The sequence below is a fragment of the Falco cherrug genome, chromosome 4 (assembly GCF_023634085.1).
Source record: "Falco cherrug isolate bFalChe1 chromosome 4, bFalChe1.pri, whole genome shotgun sequence".
Taxonomy (NCBI): Eukaryota; Metazoa; Chordata; class Aves; order Falconiformes; family Falconidae; genus Falco; species Falco cherrug.
The window spans coordinates 52,657,683-52,679,295 of record NC_073700.1 but is presented as its reverse complement, the minus strand read 5'-3'; the positions used below and the strand labels follow the sequence as shown (position 1 = coordinate 52,679,295).

General features: G+C 45.7%; 1 protein-coding gene across 4 annotated transcripts in view; it reads right to left on the bottom strand.

Annotated features, from left to right (window-relative positions):
• ALS2CL (ALS2 C-terminal like) overlaps positions 1–21,613 on the bottom strand; it is a 48,615-nt gene that overhangs the window by 1,576 nt on the left and 25,426 nt on the right. For all 4 annotated transcript variants that reach the window (XM_027809792.2, XM_014282473.3, XM_005442329.4 and 1 more), the window contains 18 exons: positions 20,143–20,219; positions 19,691–19,757; positions 18,763–18,959; positions 16,183–16,248; positions 15,252–15,350; positions 13,443–13,601; positions 12,433–12,544; positions 10,849–10,926; positions 9,183–9,310; positions 7,778–7,951; positions 7,098–7,191; positions 6,361–6,518; positions 4,817–4,885; positions 3,620–3,793; positions 2,723–2,765; positions 2,236–2,297; positions 1,167–1,316; positions 39–135 (listed from right to left, as the gene is read on the bottom strand). In XM_027809792.2, coding sequence (XP_027665593.1) covers positions 39–135; positions 1,167–1,316; positions 2,236–2,297; positions 2,723–2,765; positions 3,620–3,793; positions 4,817–4,885; positions 6,361–6,518; positions 7,098–7,191; positions 7,778–7,951; positions 9,183–9,310; positions 10,849–10,926; positions 12,433–12,544; positions 13,443–13,601; positions 15,252–15,350; positions 16,183–16,248; positions 18,763–18,959; positions 19,691–19,757; positions 20,143–20,219 — 2,004 coding nt within the window. The remainder of the gene's footprint in view (positions 1–38; positions 136–1,166; positions 1,317–2,235; positions 2,298–2,722; positions 2,766–3,619; positions 3,794–4,816; positions 4,886–6,360; positions 6,519–7,097; positions 7,192–7,777; positions 7,952–9,182; positions 9,311–10,848; positions 10,927–12,432; positions 12,545–13,442; positions 13,602–15,251; positions 15,351–16,182; positions 16,249–18,762; positions 18,960–19,690; positions 19,758–20,142; positions 20,220–21,613) is intronic.

Genomic DNA, 21,613 nt, shown 5'->3' with positions numbered 1-21,613 from the left:
GCAGCTTGCAGCTGTCACTGCTGAAAACATTTCCTTACCTCCAGTGCTGTTAACAGAAAGTCGTACAGTCCTCCTTGATTGGTGGGGTCCATCAAGTCTCTGATCAGATGGATTTCAGCTCCCAAGTGCTGTATTCTAGGGAAAAAAGAAAAAAAATAAGAAAAAAAAAGTTGCAACTAGAATAAATCTCTGCGCCCTGGTGTTTGTGGGCACATGTTTGAAATTAGATTATGGGGAGAAGGAGGCATGGCTCTGGAACTCCATTAACGATTCCTTGGGCATCACCTTGATCTTGTGGAAGCTGAGTCCTTAAGGTACCCAGCATGACTGGATCTCAGCAAAGATGCTCAATCATAAGAAAATGTCAATGCCTTCACTTTTCACAGTCTCTCTTATTCCCCTCCTCTCTCATCTACAGTTGAGAAAGCTACTCAGCAAACAAACCTGCATCATGCAATATGACTGCAGGGAGGAAGAAAAGAAGAAAAAACGGAAAAAATCCTCACTAAATCCCAAACTTCTGGATTTCATGGCCACAAGTTTGAACATTTCACCCCGTTTTTTGTAGACCAAGGATGTACAGGAAGTCCGTCAAGGTAAATTTGCCAGGAGAAAAAAAAAAAAAAAACCAAACCAAAAAAAAGTAGTCATTTAATTCTCCTGGATGTAAGCAGGAGTTCCTGCAGTGAGACTGAAGGCAGCACAGACAGAGCCTTTTTGACATGGTTAGTGTTCAAGACCTTCCTCGCCTCCAAACTGAGTCACAGTGCCCCATTGAGAATGGAAAATCAAAGATGTGTGATGCATAGATGATGCCTTGAAGACATCAACCATCAGCCTTCAAAGGCTTCATGTCCCTGTTTTCTACAGTAATCTGAGGTGCAGGTAAGACTGCATTTCCCATGACATCCCGGAACAATCCTCTTGGCTAAGAGGGGGACATTCAGGAAGTCCCTAGCTCCTTGCAGTCATGGCCAACACCATCACACCACAGCTGGCAGACAGTAGCACACAGAAATACACCTCAGGGAAAAGCATGTTTAAACTCCAACCCCAGTAAACCCCAGTTTTTCATTTAAACTATTTAGCCTGGAAACGTGGCTGTTCTTTCTCCGATTGAGGTATCACACAACAACGTGACTGGGAAATGAAAAGTTTCCACTTACTTTGCTCGGGATACAACATACATCAGTAAGGGCAACAGGTCGTCCATGGGGAGCTTGTAGTCCTTCTCCACCACCCGGGACACTGTGGTCTCTATCTCCTCATACGTATTCTGGAGGATCACTAGCTTTTCCCGGGGATCCACCGTGGTACTGTCGGTATGAAAACAGCCATGTCAAAGATGCTTCCACTACACAGCTAAAGAAATAAAGCAGCAGAACTGAAAAAAAAAAATTAAAAAAATTCAGAGCAGACTGTCATACTACAAAAAAAGTCCATCAATCAGCTCAAATGGCTGCACCAAAAAGGAGTCAACAAGTTTGTGCCAGGAGGCATCACCTGGGTGTAACATTATCCAGATGGGCCTCGAGCCTTCCCAAATCCTGAGTATGACCTGCTCACCCTCGTGTCAATCTTTCATTTTAGACAGGACTCACCTGAGTCACAGTCCCTCAAATGAAAGCTGAAGAGCATGGGTCGAATCACTTCAAGTAGTTCTATCAAGGGGCTAATACAGCTGTCAGATCTATGCGGTTGGGTTTTCTGCCCATAATGTCCTGCAAAGGTACACGTAGCCTGTGCTGCCTTCCTCAGAGGAGAAGCCACATTGATTCTCACCAGGACTACTTTACTTAGGGACCTGATAGCTCCTGTCTGATGGATCCCACAACACTTCCCTGCTCCCCTTTAACTTCCCACTTGTCACTGCAACACCATCCCCTAGGCTGGACTTCAAGCCAATAAACCAAGCTGAGTGAACTCCATTTCATCAAAGTCAGATGTTGTGTAGGAATATCTCTGTGAAATTAAGGGGAGATATTAGCCAGGGGAGGGTTTTGTTTACACAGAATTGATGCTGTCTTCATTATTACTTTTTTTTGGAGGGGGGGGGGATTCTGTAGAAGTTACTATTTCTTTTAAACAGAAATATCACAATAAAACCCCACTTTTCTTTAAATAATCTTGCAGGCTGACCCAGAAATGCTTTTGCAAACAGGTGTAAATTTATGGCATCTCCCAGAAAACAGAAAAACCATGGTTGTCAGTCAGAGGTTGTGGACAGTGACTTACATCAGTTTCTGCAGACACTCGGTGGCAGACAGGAAACACTTGTCTTTGATAAGGGACCGCCTCTGAAAGGGAGACAAGGAGCTGTGCCTCTGCAGGAGCATCTCTCTGAGAGGCACCACATGGCTCCTCAGCGCTGGACCCAAAATAAGCATGTTTGCTGCCCATAAAGGAAGGCAAAATAAAGCTGTTGTAGACAGTGCCCCTCTGAACGCACTTGGATGTCTACAGTGCCACTCTGAACACAGATGACCTTGAAACAGAGCAGAGCATTACAAAGCAATCCTATGCAGACCTCATATTCCTATCCGTGGAAATTCACGTGCAGTAGCTACAGATCATAACTAATCAACATGTGTCATTAAGTTCTGATTTCTGAGTGCAGTCTGCCCTGTGGTTACTGAGGTGACACTCCATCATTAGCCAGCACCAACGTGTAGCCCCAGTGCCATCTCGCTGGCACACCAAAGCTAGCTCTGAGTGTTCTTACCTGGTTGGTTGTCAGTGTGAGATCTTTCAGAGGCCAGAGGTGTCTGAAAGGAGATCACAGAGAGGAGATTTAGAAAGCAGATGTCCACATCTTAACTCCCACCTAAGTTTTGACTGTTTTTATCTCTTTGTTGAAGGTGATGCTAGTCTTGTAGGTGCATAAGGCTGAGTTCACTCCTCTTCATACAGTGCCACAGGTAGAGCTAATTGCTTAGGGTCATTAACCTGAGTGTAGCGTTCATTTTACTCACAGATGCTCCTGTAATAATCAATGGAGAGTTTTGGCACTTTCAGTTCCTCTCACTGAGTCTAGATTGAATCAAATTGCCCAGTTGAGACTGGGTCTCCTTCCACCCTGCTTAAGTCCTTCAGCTTCAGATGACGCTGTGCTGGAAAAGCTCACATGCCTCTTGAGTTCTAATCATTGGTCCTCACATATCACTTCCAAAGATGGATCTAGCTGCAGGAATGGATGAAGGAAACATCTGGCTCCACAGCCTTTCCCCTGACTTGAGACTGCATGGCTACATTGTTAGAGCAGGTACATTGGATGGACTGTAGCCCTTTCTAAGACACATTTATAAACTATCTGATTGATCCCAAGTTGGAGCAAACCATTTGCGTGCTGAGCTAGAAAACAAGATTTTTGCTACACAAAAATGAAAATTAGTATAGATGATAGCAGCTCTCCACTAGTCAATGTTGTCCTCCCAGACAGTGTCGCAGGCACTCCACCACAGGACTTCGTTTGGCAGACTAGGAAAAACTGCAGTCCTACAGCCAGTGGTGGACCCAGGAGCAGGGTGTGTGTCCTGTGCCACCAGAGCTCTCCCTGGCTGCCACCTTCCGAGCTGGGGTCATGGGGTTACATGCTGGGATGAAAAAAAATGTCACTTACTTCTGCACATCCAGAAACTCGAGCAGCTTGATGTCAGGAAACAGACTTAGGTCCACAATGCCTTGGCAGTAGAGGTCATCTTCTCTTTCATGATAGAGCATGTAGAGCATGAAAAGCTCAGGGTAGAAGCAGGGCAAGATCAGCGGCAGGACCACACTGCGGGCGTTCTGGTCACTATGGCAGAGCAAAGCAAAGCGGAGTCCTACAGTGAGACCTACATCCCCTGAGGTGCCTGAGAGCCCCACAGCACAGAATGGAAGAGGCAGCTCCTGAGGCTGCAAGGTGTTCTCCTTGTTCCCCCCTCCTTCCCCCACATCTGAGTTCAATGTCACGGCTGGGCAGTAGTGACCTATATAACACTCATGCATGTGCCCACAAGCTGAAGATGCAAGTGCATCTTACGCTGTAGGACAGGACAGGGTACTGTTTCTCCACAAGTTCTCCTTGGTCACTGCAAGAAACCAGGAGCATCAGAGACTGATCTCCAGCTGATCTTTCTGCACTGTTTCAGCAGACCACTTGTTATTTCTTACGGGACAAAGACCAAATAAATTCAGCTAAACCCCTTTTCCAGCTGCTTACCATTCCACCAACCTCTTGGCTTCATTCAGCCCATGTGGGGATTGCTGCAGATCACAGCAAAGAAAAATCCAGACCAAACAGGGACAGCTGAGCAAAGATGCTTCTTCCCACCCCCAAAAAACCCTAAACCTGGGATCCCACAATTATTCCTACCTTCTTATTTCTAGGAACATCATGTCTTCTACCACCCACATGTCTTCTACATTTCCCACACTGTACTCCCTGTTTCCAGGCCTGCCTTTCTCTCAGTGCTGGCATGGAAGTCACCTTCCCCGCAATGAATAAGTTCCTGTGACTCATGCAAAGCAGGTGGTAGTCCTGGGACCGCTCTCTCACACACAACCATGCTACTGCACAGTAGCTGGTGTGAGTAATCTCACAAGGCCGTGCACCACACACACCTCCAACTCATCGCTTGATTCTGCTACAGAACATGATCAGAAGAAGTTGCTCTCATGCTTCAAACAGAACTACTGAAAGGTTTGTGCTTGGAGAAGTGTGGGCACTGAACCTGACTCACACAGAAAATACAATCAGTTCAGCACTTAATGTGTTTTAGAAGACACACCATATGTCCTGGCAGCTTAAAATTAAACAACTAGTGGTGACACATACCTCGTATCTCCATCCACACACTTTGCAGATAGTTGGCCTTTCTGTTCCAGTGCCAAATGGAGCAAACCCCTAAAAAAGCAGCAGAACCAAGCTTTAGTTCCCTCTCTCCTTTTTTTTTTTAAGGTAATTTGTTATTCTCAAGTGGGGAGCTCAGCTGTCCCACCATCAAGTGTGATGTTAGTAAAGCTCTCCGTAATAATTGCTGCTGTTGTGCTGATGTTCGAGTTTTGCTGTCTGAGGGCTTTCTCCATTACGAGCAGAAGATGCCAGGAATGAATAAATGTTTCAAAAATCTCTATGGCTTCTGAAGATTAGGGTGGTAACTCTGGAGATCCTAACTGTGGTCTGCATTGAACACCACCTCCTTGTATTCTCACTCAAGGGACATGAGGTTTCAGGACCTGTCACACCAACCAATTCTCTAATCCATCTATGAACATTAGAGGATGTTTATACTCTGAAAAGTAGCTCGAGTTTGTCTTGATATTTCCAAGCCAAAATTTCATAATCTTAACATGGGGATTAGGGAGACGTTGCCTTTTTTTTTTTTTTGGTGTAGAAGTATCAGCCTAGGAAACCGAGCCAGAGGCACAGCACAGTGAGGGGGGTCTCCCTCCCCACCCTGCATGTGAAAGGTCTGGAGACGTGAAGCAGCTTTCCAAGGTGTGCGCTGAGCTCAGAACCTTTACGTGAACCAACGCTCAGGTTGTCAGCCCCGTTGTCCTGTTCATGGACAAAGCTCTGATGAACTGAATCAAATCTGACTCGTTCCCATCAGCTCTGCTGCTGTTCTCAGACTTCTCTGGGACGGACAAACCTCTCGCCATAGAGCTGGCAGCCTTCCTCGAGCATACAAGGCTACACTGATAATAGCAGAGCTTTTATCCAACCTCTTATTGTTAAGGCACCCTCAGTGCAGCTAGGGGCAGAGTTCCCCACCTCTGCCTACTGGGGCATCTTCTCTTAAACTATCCAAACAGCAACAGGACCCCAATCATGCCTTGATCTCGTCCTTGTTTACCCACAGGCACAACCACACAAGCAAACCACCTTGGTTTAGAGTCACTACCCACAGCAGCCGAGCCTCAGCAATGCACTCACACCGCACAGCCTCGACTCCGGTGGAGCTGAGATATTAAACTCAAACTGTTTATCATTCAAACACGGATATCAAACACCACTGTTGTGTGCTCTGATGTACTTTGCTGTCTTTGTTACTTAGTGAGGTTTCTTGTTCATATTTGTGCTTGCCCAAATGAAGTCTTATTACGGGCAACAGCTCCCTGAGCTGCCATAACTCAGTGAGACTCCATCACATTACAGCCCCTGGGTCAGGTACTGAGCAGTGGGCATAGTAAAGGTTTTCTAGGTCCGTATGACCTCAGTTACTGCAAATAACTATCTGGCACCATTCTGAAGTAACTGTGTCAAGAAATAGGGTGTGAAATAAAGCAGCCCCGTCACCTTACAAGTGATCCTGATGATCTACTCCACAAGCCCTCTATGCCCAGACCCACTGGAAGGACTCAGCGTGCTTCACTTACTGGTAAAACTCCCATATTTTCTTTGCATAGTACTTGACTTCCTCTTGTGCCATAGTCAGCAGGTGTCTGTTGGCCCCAATCCCAGAATATGTTGCCTGAAAAGCTATCGTCAAGGCCTTCAGCAGCTTTCCCAGTGGGTGCAGGGAAGACTTCAATGCCTGCACGATAGAGGAAAATTAAATTTTACAAGTCAACCCTTGCCATTAGTAGAGGATAACACTGAATGGCCACCCAACCTTCTCTTGTCAGCAAAGGAGAACAAGCCTAGAGGTAATCAACTATAACTTTTGTCTATTTTTGCTGCCACAAGCCCATTCTCCTCCCAGGATCGAGCAGAAATATGCTTGGTAGAATTGCTGTTGCGAAGAGATTTCCCTGTGATATTTAGAAGAGAAAGAGCAAAGGGTGCTTCAGGGGAAGGCTGGCTGAGTGAAAAACAACCACCGAGAGTGCATGGGAGTTTCTTAATCATCTCCAGCGGCTGGTTATTCCCTGACACAGCTTGAGAACCAAGAGTGAGCCAAATTATTACTTCCTGGCCTTGTACAACTGTACACAAAATGAGTGTCCAAAAAGCGTGAAGGATAACAGTCTTCTTCACAAGCATAGGCATTCACACATAATTTACAGAAGGCTCTCGAAGTCACTGGCAATGTTATATGTGCTGACAGAAAGCTACTACCACCTGTAACTGTGTCTGGTGGGCAGACATGGATCACTGTGGTTTTAAACTTTACCTTCTCTAAATAACTGTGCAGTGACTCCAGTCCCTGGTGCTGGGCAAGCTCTTCAAGAATATCTTCTCTCCTCCAGGATACATCCTCAGTCCCTCTGAAAAGATGAGAGGTGAAGACGGAAAACTACACAACAAAGCACTGGGATAAATCCAAATCAGTATTGCCGGTAGATTCCAAGGGGACAATAAGGCTATTGGAACAAATGAATTTTTCTTTACCCTTTTCAATCGAACTGTTCCACTGGCTCACAACACCTATGACTATCTAAATTCATCGCCTTCGGCTCCCCTTACAACTGGCCTGGGTTGCATCCTGCACATGCCATATACTTCTCTGACCTATTTTAGATACTTTCTTAAGGGGAGGTGAGTTTGCTCTGCATCAGCTGATGAAGTCAGCTAGGTTTCCCTCAAATACAAGAGCAGCCAGCGAGGACTGGGTCACAAGTAGGTGCTTACATTTAATCAAATGAATCCCATTCAAATTTTCACTGATAAGAATCCGTTTCAACAGCACAACCTTAAATTCAGGCTTAAAATTCATCCTCTTGTCTCAAAAGCAGGAATAATTGTATAATGCTTGGGTTATTAACTTATCATGTAGCACACCCTAGCATAAACCACCATCCTCTCCGCACAACTGTCATCCTCTGTTGCAGTGAGGGCATGCAGTACTCATACCTTTGGCAGAAGAGGTATTCCTGAGATTTCCGCAGCTCCTTGCTTGTTTGTATATGGAACCCTGTGAAAGACTCCTCTGTTTCTTCCTTGCAGCCAGAATGAATGAACTCCAGGAACTGGTCATAGATTCCCTTCCATCTCTTCTCCACTGGGAACTCCTCAAGGCCCAACTGACTGCAAAACATAACATGGCACTAGGCTTTTCTGCATCCCTCCTCAATTATTTCAGACTTCACCTTCAAATACGGAAGGCTGTCCGGAATCAGATAGTAACATAAGAACTGTGGGAGCAGAGGAAGATGGCACTGCCTAACTGGTAATTCAATGAAAAGCAACTCAAGTCTGTTGTCCTGACAACGAGGTACTTTGGGTGAAGAAAAACTCCTGGTGCATGGAACATCAATAATCTCAATATTTGCTGGTGAACTATCACAAGCTTTCTGCTCCATTCATGGATGTTTCTAAATACAGACTATTTATTTGAACTGAAAGCCTGCGGAAGAGACTGATAGCAAGAAGACACTTGAGCAACCACCACCAGTAGCTATTGCTGTCTGAAAAACACAGGAGCTGTTTCTGCAGCAAGATACTCTGATGGACTAGAAATTAATTGAACTGGGTTTTGCAAGAGGAATTGCCCTCAGAGGGCAGGCAGCTGCCTTTCCCACTGGGACTCCCTCATTTGGGTCAAACTGGCTGAACACAGATCCTCCAGCCTGGCAGCCACAGCATCCCTTTCTTTGCAAGGTTAACCCCCGAGGATAAGAGTCTATAGCAGAGGATGTGGCCTCATAGCTTTAGATCAGGTACTCCTGCCCTGCGTTTGAACCATTGCCTGCCAAAGCAGCGTCAGCACCCCGTGAAGCTCTGGTCCTGGCTCCACAGCCTTCCTCCACATAGCTCCAGCTCAAGCTTTTCAGAGCTTCGTGCACCTTGCATCACTTCTTGGTAGCTTTCCTACCTCTACAATATCAGCTGGTAGTATTCCTGCAGTAGCACAGAGGGACAGGAATGCAGCAAGTGATGCATTTCAGCAGCCCAGCTTTGCCTGTACAGCTTCACACCGGTCTGCGTGTATACACAGAAACGTGTGTGTGTGCATGCACATGCACAAATCACTGAAAATGTTAAGCCTTCAAAAATCTCTCCAGTCTGAGGATGGGAATATCTCTGGGTAGATGGTGGCAGAATGGGAGTAGAACATCTGTTTTCCTGCTTCTTATGTGGCATTAATGTTATATAACAAACTGCTCTCCTTTCCTCCTTCTACCCTTGCATATGGACCAGTTTTAGATCAACTTTTTCAGCAAGGACTGCCTTAATCCCTGTAGGGACTGAGCCAGTACCCCTCTAGGTAGAGTCAAAACACATGCTATGCGCCGAGAAGTCAGCTCTTGTTGCTCACGCTTTGGTTATCCTGTCTTCCAGCTGCTCGCTCGACGTGTTCAGGATGCCGTGCGTCTGGAGGCCCTGGCCTGATTTGTTAGTGAAGGTTCCCTCCAAAATGAAGCCATTGGCAAATGACAGCTTTCCCTGCAACAGAGAAATAAAGGGTTGTTCTGCCAAGATCTCATTAGGGAGAGGAAACAAGCTGGACCACGATCTCAAATTCTCTTTTCAACAGAGCCAGCTCCTAAAATGGCTCTTCCATCACAGAGGTGCACACCCTCAGCATCCAAAGCCACAGAGCCGTTGTGGTGGCAGTCACTGCAGACAGCCCTTGCTGTTGAGTGACATCCGTTGTGGTGGCAGTCACTGCAGACAGCCCTTGCTGTTGAGTGACATCCAGGATTCTGGAGGGGAAAGACTGCCACAATTGCCGAGTAAAGCATTTGCATTATACTTTACAAATATGCAGTATCTTCTCTGAGTTATAAAATCTTCTGGCTGAAATCTGACAGTAGTTATTTCTAACCTAGAGCGAACACATGAAACTTCAATTTCTCCTCTGTTTTTCCTCTGCTTGTTAAAACCACAAGCAAGTTTGGCCTCACAGGTAGGGGGAATCATATGATCTTCACCATAAATGCTTTCAAAATGTTTGCTGCTACCAAGACAAACCTTAAACTCTCTGAGGCAAATACAGAAGACATGCAGTAGCTTGACTCAAAATTAAAGGGTTTAACTAAATCAAAGCCAAAGCTAAACAATATCGTAACTAGTCTGGCTTTGAATACGAGCCTGAAATCCTCATTGCTAATGGCAGGAGGCACTCCATCTTTAGATAAAGAACAGATTTTTCTAGACTAACCACTAAAACTAAATATTAATTTTGGAGGAAGAAGTATCTAAGCACTATAATCAGTCTCTGCAAAACCCATCCCAAGTCTTCTGGCTGAAAATGATGATGACAAACTCTTCCTCCCATGACAAGTCAGTAAATGACAGGGCTCATTCGCAATCATTACCAATTGTCTATTTTGACATCCCCTCAGCCTGATAAAACCATGCACTTCCTCTCGGACTCATCATGGATTTCTGTAACGAGCTGGAGGACTAGTTTTCCCTGCAATGGGGCACTTTATGAACACTTTGACCAGATATCTCTGTTAAAGATCAACCACAAAATGTTGAATGTGTCAGTGAAGTGTCCAGATTGTAAAATTAAGCTTCCAAAATTGCTCAGCTGTGTTAACATCTTGGTTACATTAGTGCAGTGCTGGTACTGCAACTCCATCTGGTTTATACATCATTTCCTGTGTTCCCAACCACTACAAAGGCTGAAACATTTATTCTAAGAAAATTAAAGCATCCCAACTGCAGCTGAGAAGCACAGCCAAAAATGCCCCACAAAAAATAAAAAAATAAAAAAAAATGCTCAGTGTAAACAGTAAAAACCAAAACAATGCACAAAGCCCCCAGCTACTTGAAGTCTTTCAGCTGCAGCCTTCCTTCTGTGAAAGAGAGTGACAATAGAAAAAAAAAAATAAAATACAAAAAGCAGGAAAACGTTATTTTCTGAGGGCCTAAGGGAAGTGGAGTGGGAGGGTGTGAACTTTGAAGATTAATCCAGCAGCCCTTCTGTAAAGCAAACAACTGTATAGAAAGGCTGAGATGAAGGAAGTGCTCACCTTTCCGACAAATGTTAGATCTTCCGTGAAGTTCCCTTCATAGACTGAGTCATCTTCCAAGAGCAGAATCCCAGAACCCTTCATTTGAAAGCAGAAGCAGTGAATTCAAGGCATTAACTTTCTATCTGCTCAAATTCATTTAGAAACAGCCACTGGCTTGGACTATTTATAGGCTGCAGATTCTGAGAACCTTTTTGAAAGCCCAATATGAAAGCCATCGCAATGCTCAAGAGCAAAGCAGGGAGGTGCCCCAGAGATAACCCGTTATGTGTCACTGCACAGAGGATTCCTGGGTGCTCAGGAGGTTTGCAGCAGTCCTAGTCATTCATTTCCTTAGAAGAAGGAACAAAAAGCAGGCTCCTGTTCTAGGAACTATCACCAAGAACTGTCATATGGGTCAAACTCATGGTCCTCCTAATCCTATGACCTTTAGGTGACTGCAGCCAATTGTGTCACTTTGCAACACGATTAAGAAAAAAGACAAAGGCAGCTGCTATGTAGAATTAGTTTTGTCCCTTGCTGTGCAGTCAACGGGGCTTTAATGAGCTGCTCCTACAGCATTCATTAAATGACTTGTTCCATTACCTCCCAGCTCCCAAGGCTGCTTACAGCAGCACACATTTCAGAGAAGGAGCACCAAGATGCGGAACAGACACAGGATCATCTACACCAATTGGGAAAGATTCTTGGGGTTTAGCCCGTGGTTTGGGCCCAAAGGTTCATACGTACCCATACCAGCCAGAAAATGTGGTCACTTTTAGAGCTGTAACACATTTTCCGCTGGAATGGTTTTCTTGATGGAAAGTGCCCTTTCTGGCAAAAATAAAAGGTTTCCAAGGGAAGCTTCTTGGCCATACCAATTTTCCACTAGGAAAACCAAAGTGACTGCTCCCCACCTGGAAGCCTTGTGAAGTTAAAGGAACCTCTGGCAGCTGGCAAACCAAAAGGCAGCTTTATTTTGGTTCCCCGCAGATGGAGGTTTTATGGAAAGGCATTCTGACAAAGTTTCCATGCTAAACATTTTGTCCTAATTTGGTGAGAGGGGAAGGGGTTGTTTGTTTTTTTAAGTGCGTATTTTTCATGAGAAGAAATGCTTTTATTTCCAAGCCAGGTCTAGCGATGCCAATCCTTTTTGCTTTCCCCACCAACATCTAAACCTTCAATGAACTGGACAGCCAACTTGTCATAGGTAAGCTCACATTGGAAAAGTAAAGTCTTAATGATCTTTAAGATAGATGTAGTATCTTATATAACTGTGCAGCACTTTACATATGAGTTCTTGTCTGTAATTGTGACCTAATGGTCAGCCAAACAGCCAGACCTATAAGGTGTCTTAGCATGAGTAAGGAGAAATGACCAGTCTTACACCTGGTCCTTAGCTGGACCTCAGGAAGGTGATAAGAAGAAGACTTAACCTAGGTCTTGTTCTTCAAAAATATTATTATGGTAAAGTATCAGTGCTTAAGTTTTCTTGCTTTCTGTTTTCCCTCAAAGATTAATTACAAAGTGAAATCTTACGCTTGCTTTTGATGGAGAATTCCACATCCCACTGATCTACAGAGTCCACTGAAAATGTGTACTTACCACCATTTTATCAGCTTGAAATGTCCTTTGATAGCAGACACCTGACTGGGTTACTACAATGCCTTGGCCATGTTTGTGATCGTCGAGCCATGTCCCTATGTATCTCTCCCCTCTGGAATCCAATAAAAAACAAATTATGTTTTTTCCCCTGTTTTCTTAGATTTTAGTTAATTTGATATACCGAGGCTAGTTTTACTTGATACAACACTCCATGCAGCACAAGTGGCAAATGTACTGCAAAAAACTCAGTTCATATAATGCTTCCCCAGGAGTTCAAGCCTTGCAGCAGAGGTTGAACACATCCCTCCTTCCTCCCCAAGTGTGCTGGTTTGGGCTGGGATAGAATTAATTTTCTTCATGGTAGCTAGTATGGAGCTATGCTTTGGATTTTTGCTGGAAACAGTGTTGAAAATTCAGGGATGTTTTATTTATTGCTGAGTGGTACTCACACAGAGCCAAGGGCTTTTCTGCTCCTCACTCCACCCCACCAGCGAGCAGGCTGGGGGGCACAAGTCAGCAGGGGGGACAGCCGGGACAGCTGACCCCAGCTGACCAAAGGGATGTTCCATACTATATGATGTCATGCCTAGCATATAAAGCTGGGGGAAGATGAAGGAAGGAGGGCATGTTCAAAGTGATGGTGTCTGTCTTCCCAAGTAACCGTTACTGGTGATGGACCCCTGCTCTCCTGGGGATGGCTGAACCCCAGCTGCCTGCTGGTGGGAAGTGGTGAATAAATTCCTTGGTTTAGTTTGCTTGCATGCATGGTTTTTGCTTTACCTAATAAACTGTCTTAATCTCAACCAACAAGTTTTCCCACTTTTACTCTTCTGTTCTCTCCCCATTCCACTGCGGGGGGGCGTGAGCAAGCAGCTGTGTGGGGCTTAGCTGCCAGCTGGGGTTAAATACAACTCCAAGTCTCCCCGTCAAAACCTGAGGCTTTACCCCTGCCAACAGAGGGACAAAACCGTCAAACACCTAAAGCCACCTTTGACCCATGCCACCTTTACCTATCTTTGTCTTCCCAGACTCCATATCCATTCTTCTTGTCATTTTCCCACTGTCCTGTGTATTTAAATGGATGCTCAGCTGAGAATTTCTCCAGTATCCCAAACCCTTGACGTAAGTTGTCTTTGAAGTAGCCTTTGTAGACCATATCATTTCCATACCTGCAGGGCAGCAGACAGACAGGATTGAAGACTGTGACTACCTGACAGCTCCTGTTGGAGTAGGAAGCCAGGAAAGTGAGTAATTGGGCTCATCTGCCTGCTAAATATTCCAGATACTTGACTGGTAGCTCTGGAGCTGGTAGTTGTTCACTTTTAGGAATGTGCATCACCTGAGCTAGTCCCTCCACCTATAGCTTCCAACATTATCCAAGGACACTACACTTAGGCTTGCAATTGTCCTGGGAGAGGCCACTTAATCCTTGACCTCTCACCAGCCAGGTCACTGTGACCACTTGTTAATCCAGAGCAGGAGATCAGATCCAGTGGGAAGCCAGATTTGCCTTCACCATTCTATGGTCACCACCTACCCCTTCTCCTGGGCTCATCCCCCTAAGAAGAGCTCCCCTGAGCTCTGTCCATGCTGGGCCACAGATCTCCACTGTTGCAACAGAGAAAGCCTTTACACTAAGCAGAGCTGTCTTCTATAATTATCAGCGTGCTCTCCCATTTGACACCAAAGACACTAGCACAACGCTACTCAGTTGGCTCCAGGTTCCCTAGAGATTTCTGCGTGTCCTGTACTCTGAGTTTAATTCATACATAAGGAGCAGAACATGCAGGTTTTAGGAAGGAAGATGACCTATCCCATAGTAAGCAGCTGGAAAGCTGTGGTCTTTCCTCTGCCCCACTTGGCACAAAGGTTAAGTATGTGCAGTAGCAACCAGCAGTCCACGCTTCATGTTAGCCAGCCCATTTAGCTACAAGCCATGTCTGACCTAAGCAAAGATGAGGATGCTGTTTTGCTCGCTGCTACACAAACCAACCTGATGTTAAGTGGGCCCTGTCCACTTAACCCCACAGGCTGCAAATGGAAATGGTTTACACATACAACCTGCTAAGCAGGCCTCCGCTGCCATTTCTGACGTTCTACATGGGAAGTAGGTGGTGGGTAAGGCTGGGACACCACCATGTGCCCACAATACAGTGCTTTACAGAGCAGGCTCCATCCACACTCCCAGCAGTGCTTTGAGACACAGGTGTGCAAATGGCTGTACCCATCACTGTACTCACCAGAGCATTTTGATGAGTAAATGAGAGGAAACAAGCCTCAGGCTCCATTTCTTAAGTTAAGCTCTGGGCTTAAGCTCAGAATTTGAGTGAGCAAAAAATGGCAGCTGGGGGAACCAGCCCCCTTCAGCAGTTCAGGATAACAGTTATGACTCCCAGATCATCATAACATCCCACCCACCATTCACGAGCCTATTCTACAGAAGATTTAGTTCAGACAGCATGGCCAGGGGAGACAGAGAGCGCCGCATGTTCCACCAAGTCTGTCCAGGACTGATGGTGCACCACGCGCTCTCTGCTTTGCAACCACCAGCATGAATGCAAAATTACATCCCCACCTGTAAGGCACAGAGGATGCTATGTCGGGTAGTTACAATGGTCACAGCTCTTACTATTCTAATCCTCAGGAGACTCAGGGCTTCTCAAGAAGCCATACTGCCCATCTCCGAAGCAAAAGCTGCTGCCTGAGTTACCCTGGGTTTTACACTGTGACTGAGCCCTCCACACTGAGGTGCGAACGTTTCACCCTTTAAACACGTGGAGTCCCCTTTTTCCCCAGAGTTATCTTTGGGTTTTACTTACTCACAGATTCCATAGCCTCTCATCTTGCCCTCATACCAGTGGCACTTATAACAGTCATACCGGTCTTCAGATTGGCGTGGGACAAGGCATATTCCAAACCTACAAGGTGCATATGGCAGAGGTCAGCACGGCCAAAGGCCACTCAGTTGTACTGGATGAAGTTTAAAAACTAAGGACTTTCCAGACTCCCCAAGCTGATTTACGTGGTTGGGGTCAGCTTTACCTCTGATGTTATTTCCAAGTGTCAATTGACTTGGTCTAAGGAAGAGCTCATCCATCTCCTTGTGAGCTGCAATCGTAGTTTCTCTTTTCTTCTTCTACAGAACTACTTTCATTGTTGGTTTTCTCCCCTCTCTACCACTTCTCCAATTTAGGGGCCAAGTTAGGCTGCCAAAGCAACTGCTTTGGTCCAAACAAAATGTCTTCTTAATCCTGACACAAAGTATTTGAGATATTTTTTTCCCTTCAAAAACCTAACTTATTCTAGAACTGCTGTAGAAATTAGAAATCTAAAAGCCTTACTTTAAAAAAAAAAAAATTAGAAAAATAGCATTTGAATTTCATAGTACGGTTTCTTTCCCCTGAAAACTCCTCATTTAAGAGAAGTTTTTTAAGACACCTAAAAATAACTTCAAGGCATTGCATATGAATAAATTCACCCAGATTTAGAGATCAAAGGTCAGATTCATCCAGCTGAAGGGAAATGTCTGCATCTGAACTGGTCATCTGCCCACACTTCTTTTATTGTAGTCACTGTGAACCACTTGCTCTAGGTTACAATGTACTGAAGCTTAAGTCAGGTGTCTAAAACAGGTCAGATAACCTGGCCTGTAACAGCAAAGAGTCCCCCTACAAGATACCACTACATCTGGGAGGAACTGTTTCTTAGCTTATTTGGAATGCAAGAATCTCCCTGTTTTTCAAGGCTTACCCATGCTCCAAGCCATCTTTGAAATCTCCAACGTGGTTACGTCCATCACGCCACTTCAGTGTCCCCCTGCAATTCAAAGCAGGCATTGACACAAGGGAGATCACCAGCAGCACTCACGGCTGCAACAGAGGGTGCCAAAGCACAACCTAGAAATGGCTAACATCAAAGCGTTTGTTTGGGGGACACAGACACACACGTTCTCCAGGCACCTCTGGGACTCTGGTTTGCACTATAAGGATTTAATACCATAATGTTTTCATGCCCTGGAATGAGTGGGAAGAATCCTCTTCCAAGTTCCCTAATTGCAAGAGCATTTTGTAGAGTTGCTGGGTCATCAGTTTAGGACCTTGCACATGATCCTTTTGTAATTGCAGTGCAGCCTGTGATGAAGCCAGCCAGCGTTCCAGCATGGCACAGCCCATAGACAGCATAATGACACCGCAGTCCAGAACTTCATTGTGCCAGGCACTATGAAAACAAAAGAGACAAGCACTGGCCTAAAGGGATCGTATCTTTCCATCTCTGTTGTGTGGGGGTTGCAGAAATGATTACACAAGGTAAAGAGTGCAAATGAGACTGCAACGGTCAATGTGACACTCAAATTACTGCATGGCCATGCGGGTTGTGAATGCATCCCCCTCCCTGTCTGCCACCCCACCCCCACCCACTCACTGTTTTAATTCTTTCATCATCCCAGACGCAGTCAGCTCCCTACAGATTCCCCAACCAGAGACAATAGAAGATGGTGCAGTGCCAAAACCATGACACGTTTGTTTGACTTTCACCGAGGCTGTTGCTTTAAACACCTACAGGAGACAGGCTCTTCTCCTGCTATTTACAGGGAAGTGGTCAGATTAGTTTTAAGCGGATTTAAAACAGAATTCCTTTTGCTTTGCTAATACAAATGCTAGCAAAGGAGAGCAAGCCAGAGAGAATGCCTGCTGTGGTGATGGTTTAATCTACTTCTCAGTGGGAGTATCTCTTTCCCACACCAGGTCATCAGCACCAGGACACAACAGTGTCAGATGAATACAGATGAGTTTGCTGAAGAGCCCTGACTCATACTGCTGCAGCTTTCTGCTCTTCTTCTTTGCCATGCCAGCCTCTCCCTCAGAGGTGAACAAGCCACCAAGCCCAGCTTTGCTGCTCTGTAACTTTGTATTAGCAGCAAGTCACAGAGAAGAGTAATTTCAAGGGTGGAAAGGAAAGCCTAGTAATTAAGCAATTAAAAGCCCAGGTATTAAAAGCACGTGAAGTCACTTAGTTGTGCCACAAATTTCCTGGGATGCCTCAGTCACATCATTTAATCTGAAGCAGCAGAGCTATTTATTAATCTCATTTCTCCAACCCTAAGACAGGAGGAGATGGAAAGCAAGGAGAGATGCTTGTCCCTCTGTGTCTGCGCACGGCGGTTGTCAGATGTCTGCGAGGAGTGCAGGTGCCGGGACAGTGGGGATGATGTGAAGGATCGTGGGGATGATGTGAAGGACCGAGACCTTCATTGACCTTTTCAATGAATGACCCAAAAGCCGAGATGCACGGCTCTGCTCTAAACACCTCTTTAACCCTGTTCCAGGGCAAGGCACTATCTCTTCCACATAAGATTCAGGATTAAGCTTTTAATTTTGGATATTCTCATTATTTTAAGGCTCTTTCAAGCTAAGTCTCTGCTTCCTTTTTCCTTCAATAGTGACTGTGAACTGTGTAAAACTCAGCAAGTATAAAAGTTCCAAATCAGCCCATTTTGGTGGCTGTGGAGGTAGGTCATGATTCATGTTTCTTCACAAAACCAGAGGCTGTGCTCTATCCTATGTCAAAGAGATTTTGGTTGGCACCAATTTACCTTTGATTTACAGACCGTTCCCTTTGGCAGAGCTCACTCTTAAACTTCAGTTGGATTTAGTGAACAGTTCTCATGTTCCCAAGAAGTGCATTTGAGCCTCTCCTGTATTTTTTTTCCCCCAATTCCTTTCATAATACTTAGGATGTTAAAATAGATTTTGATAGCACAGGATAAAGTTTTTCTCTCATTTACAAGGAAAGGCTTATAATCAGATTATTTTTTTTTTTTATCATGACAGTGAGATTGTATGTCTTAGGCTGGAAATAAACATTAGCTTAAGTCTAAGTCCTAGTTGCAGGCATAAGCCCATGCAGCGCCTTCAGTGTGATCATTGCCACATTATCAGGGGCAGCCTCTGTAGTTGACTGCATCAACCAGCATCACTAGCAAGCCACCTGCAATACAACAGATCACCTGACAGGACTCATGGTATGACAAAACTCTAAAATCGAGCAACTATGTCCCAGCTGCCCCCTGAATCTGTCCTCGACACCAGATTTCCCTCTGGAAGCAAGTGTGGCAGGAACCAGAGAGGACAGCACACCCTGGGAGACCACCAGCCCAGAGCCTGTGGCCCAGGCCCTCAGCGTGGGATGGATCACCCCATATCCACAGCCACTCCGTGGCATCTGTACCTCCAGCTGCTCATCTGCTGGATCTAGGCAGTGCTACACAAAGGCATCAGGGCCATCTTTGCATGTTCTTGCTTAGGAAAGGGGGAAAAAAAGGCTCCTTACTTGCCATGCGGCTTTCCCCATTGCCACTCGCCCTCGTAGGACGCGCTCTTGAACCTGCCCTCCAGCCTGAAGACGTAGGTGAAGAAGCGGCAGGACGGGGGCTTGCTGCCTTCACCAGTCTCACCCCACAATGGGAAATCCCGCTTCCCATTCAGTGCCTGGCGGACAGCCTGGTTCAGCTTCCACTCCCAAACAGCCTGGGGGCAGAAGAAGAGCAGTGCTGGACTACCGAGTGAAGAAAGTGTAATAGCTCCCAACAGGAGCTACTTCAGGAGAAGCAGCAAGAAGCTGGTGGGTTCCCATCAGTTCTGAGCCATTCAGCTGGCTGGGCTGGTGAGTTGTGGCCCATCTACAGCATCAAGAGCAGGTGTTACCTTGGGTCCTGCAAGCTGGATATGGCACCAATGCACAATGTTTCCACGTCATTTAAGCCTGACTCTCACCACCACTAATTGGCCTTGGCACAGGACCATGGTGATGGGACTGTGTTGCCAAGCTCTGCAGCACGCACTGCTGTCCAGGGCAAACCCACGTCCAGCATTTGGATGTTTTTCACTTACCATCAACTGTTCAAGCCACCTCTGGCCAACAGCTAATAGAATATTGGCTTGGCAGTGGGGAGATTAAAAAAACCCAAAAAACAACAAACCCCATACTGCTTATTATTCTGCTTTAAATAACAAAAAAATAGCAAAAATCACAGCAGAAAGGCCTCAGCAGCATTTCAGCAGGTGCGGAGCCCACTAATCTGTCTTCTGATCTGGAAGCTGAAATCCTGACACTTAGTGGCATTTCAGCTTCCACTCAGCACAGCACTCAACGTTTTACCCCCGTCGCAGAGCTGCCACCCCCTCTGTGCCGGTCCTCTATTTCAAAACTGGGTAACCAGGATTTCAGGCAGAACAGAAACACCCTGCCCACTGCTAACCTTCATCTGAGGGTCTTTGGCAGAGAGAAGGAACGTTTCTTCTGGGGTTATAATGCGGAGTCCATACCTGTGAAGCAGAAGGCATTATAGAGACTATGAAAAACACATTTCTCAGTCAAACAGCAGCTCCTGCTCTTCCCATTCCTTTTCAGAAGCTAGTGGTGCTTTTGCAGTCAGTTTTATCTTCTCAAGAGGGACTCAGCTCATCTTTGTTCTCAAGGTCTGGAGGCAAAACCATTTTATTATTGCTGATATATCAAAATCGATCAAAAGCAAGCAATGCCTGTCCAAGCTACTGTGATCCCAGCTGGGCAGTGCTGCAATTACCCATAGCCCAGAACCAATCCCACTGTGTGGAAAAGATGGGACAAAGTTTTGAATCATTTTCTCAGTTCTGCAATCAAGTTGTACAATTATTTTTTTTTACCTCCAAGTGGAAATTTTTCACTTACAGTCCTGGAGCTGACTTCTCCCTGCAGTTCTCATCTACCCACACAAGCTTCAGATCAAAGCTCTGAAAGCTGTTTCCCTGGAATAAAAGGGAGAAGATGTTCCTGTTATTGGTGTAAACATCACACGTTGCCCCCACTTAGTCAATGCATTGAACAGCAGAGCAAGACCTGCAGCACTGTAAATTCCCTCTTTTATGGTCCACACGTCTGTCCCACACTACAATGACAGACCTTGGAGACTGAAGAAACACAGGAGAAGGAAGAAAGTTCTTAGCTTAATGCTTACAGTTGGTATATATAATGCCATAATGCCATAGCTACAACCAACAGAAACAGACCTTCTTAGACAGCACTTGTCTCTGCAAGAGTTTCTTCCCCATTACATGACAAACTCCCAAAGCATCCCTGGCACCCAGTATGCCGTAATCTTGCTTGTGATCTATCTAGGGTTTGGACTCCAGGCAGCCAATAGCAGCCCACAAGCACAAAATGTAGAGTGGCTATTTTGACCTAGCACACCAAACAGAAGAAACTAAAACAGTTGAAATACCCGGTAAGACTGCATTTAATATTATATCTCCCTTCCATGTCTAAAGTCCAGATGCCCACACTACAGAGCTGCTGTCTGTAAGGATGTAGTTGGCCAAGTGTAGGTACTAGCACTGTGAAGTTCACCGTGAGTTAATCAGCGATGTATCTAAACAGATTTGGGGGAACAGGGAAGGATGGAAAGTTCAGATTTCCAGCACCAGAGCTCTCATCAGCAGAGCCCTGCTAGCCGCCCAAGCTAACCAGTTCAATCCCAGACCAGTTATATCTCCCCAAGCCTCAGTAACAGTCATAGCAGCAGATGAGACGTGGTGGGAACTGTTGACCAGAGCTGTCTACAATGTAGATATCTCCGTGTAAGCTAGTCACTCTGTGCTTTCAGCCTAGACAATGGAGTCAAGGACATGATTCAACTCATCCTAATTTTGGCACCTAAAATAGGTCAGATAAACCACACCCAGGCAGCGCATGTCTCTCTCCCCTGACTACAAAGGGAGCCTGGGGGCACTTGCTCACAGCCAAATCACTACAGTGCTAAGAAACCTATAATGTAAAGTTGGGTGAGACAATCACCACCCTATTTCCTCGGGCCAAGACCCTGCAAGATGACTAGGAGTGCCCAGCATTATCACAAAGGCTCATGTTTGGAAGAGCCCTTGAGATGGATCAGCTCATGAAGCAGCCATGTGTTTGGACACCCGAGGGGCTGGCACAAGACTAAAGAGCAAGCAGAGAGAGGTGCATATGAAGAGAGCCCTGCTGCCCTGCTTGGTTACAGGTGCTGTCAGTCAGAGCAAGCCAAGCTGGACTTAGTTAACATGGTGCAGAACACCTTTGAACACACATTATTCACCCAGCTATCCACGGCTGTAGACACTCCCTGTCTGCCCTGCACCCAGGCCCCAAATCCCTGAAATAGCCC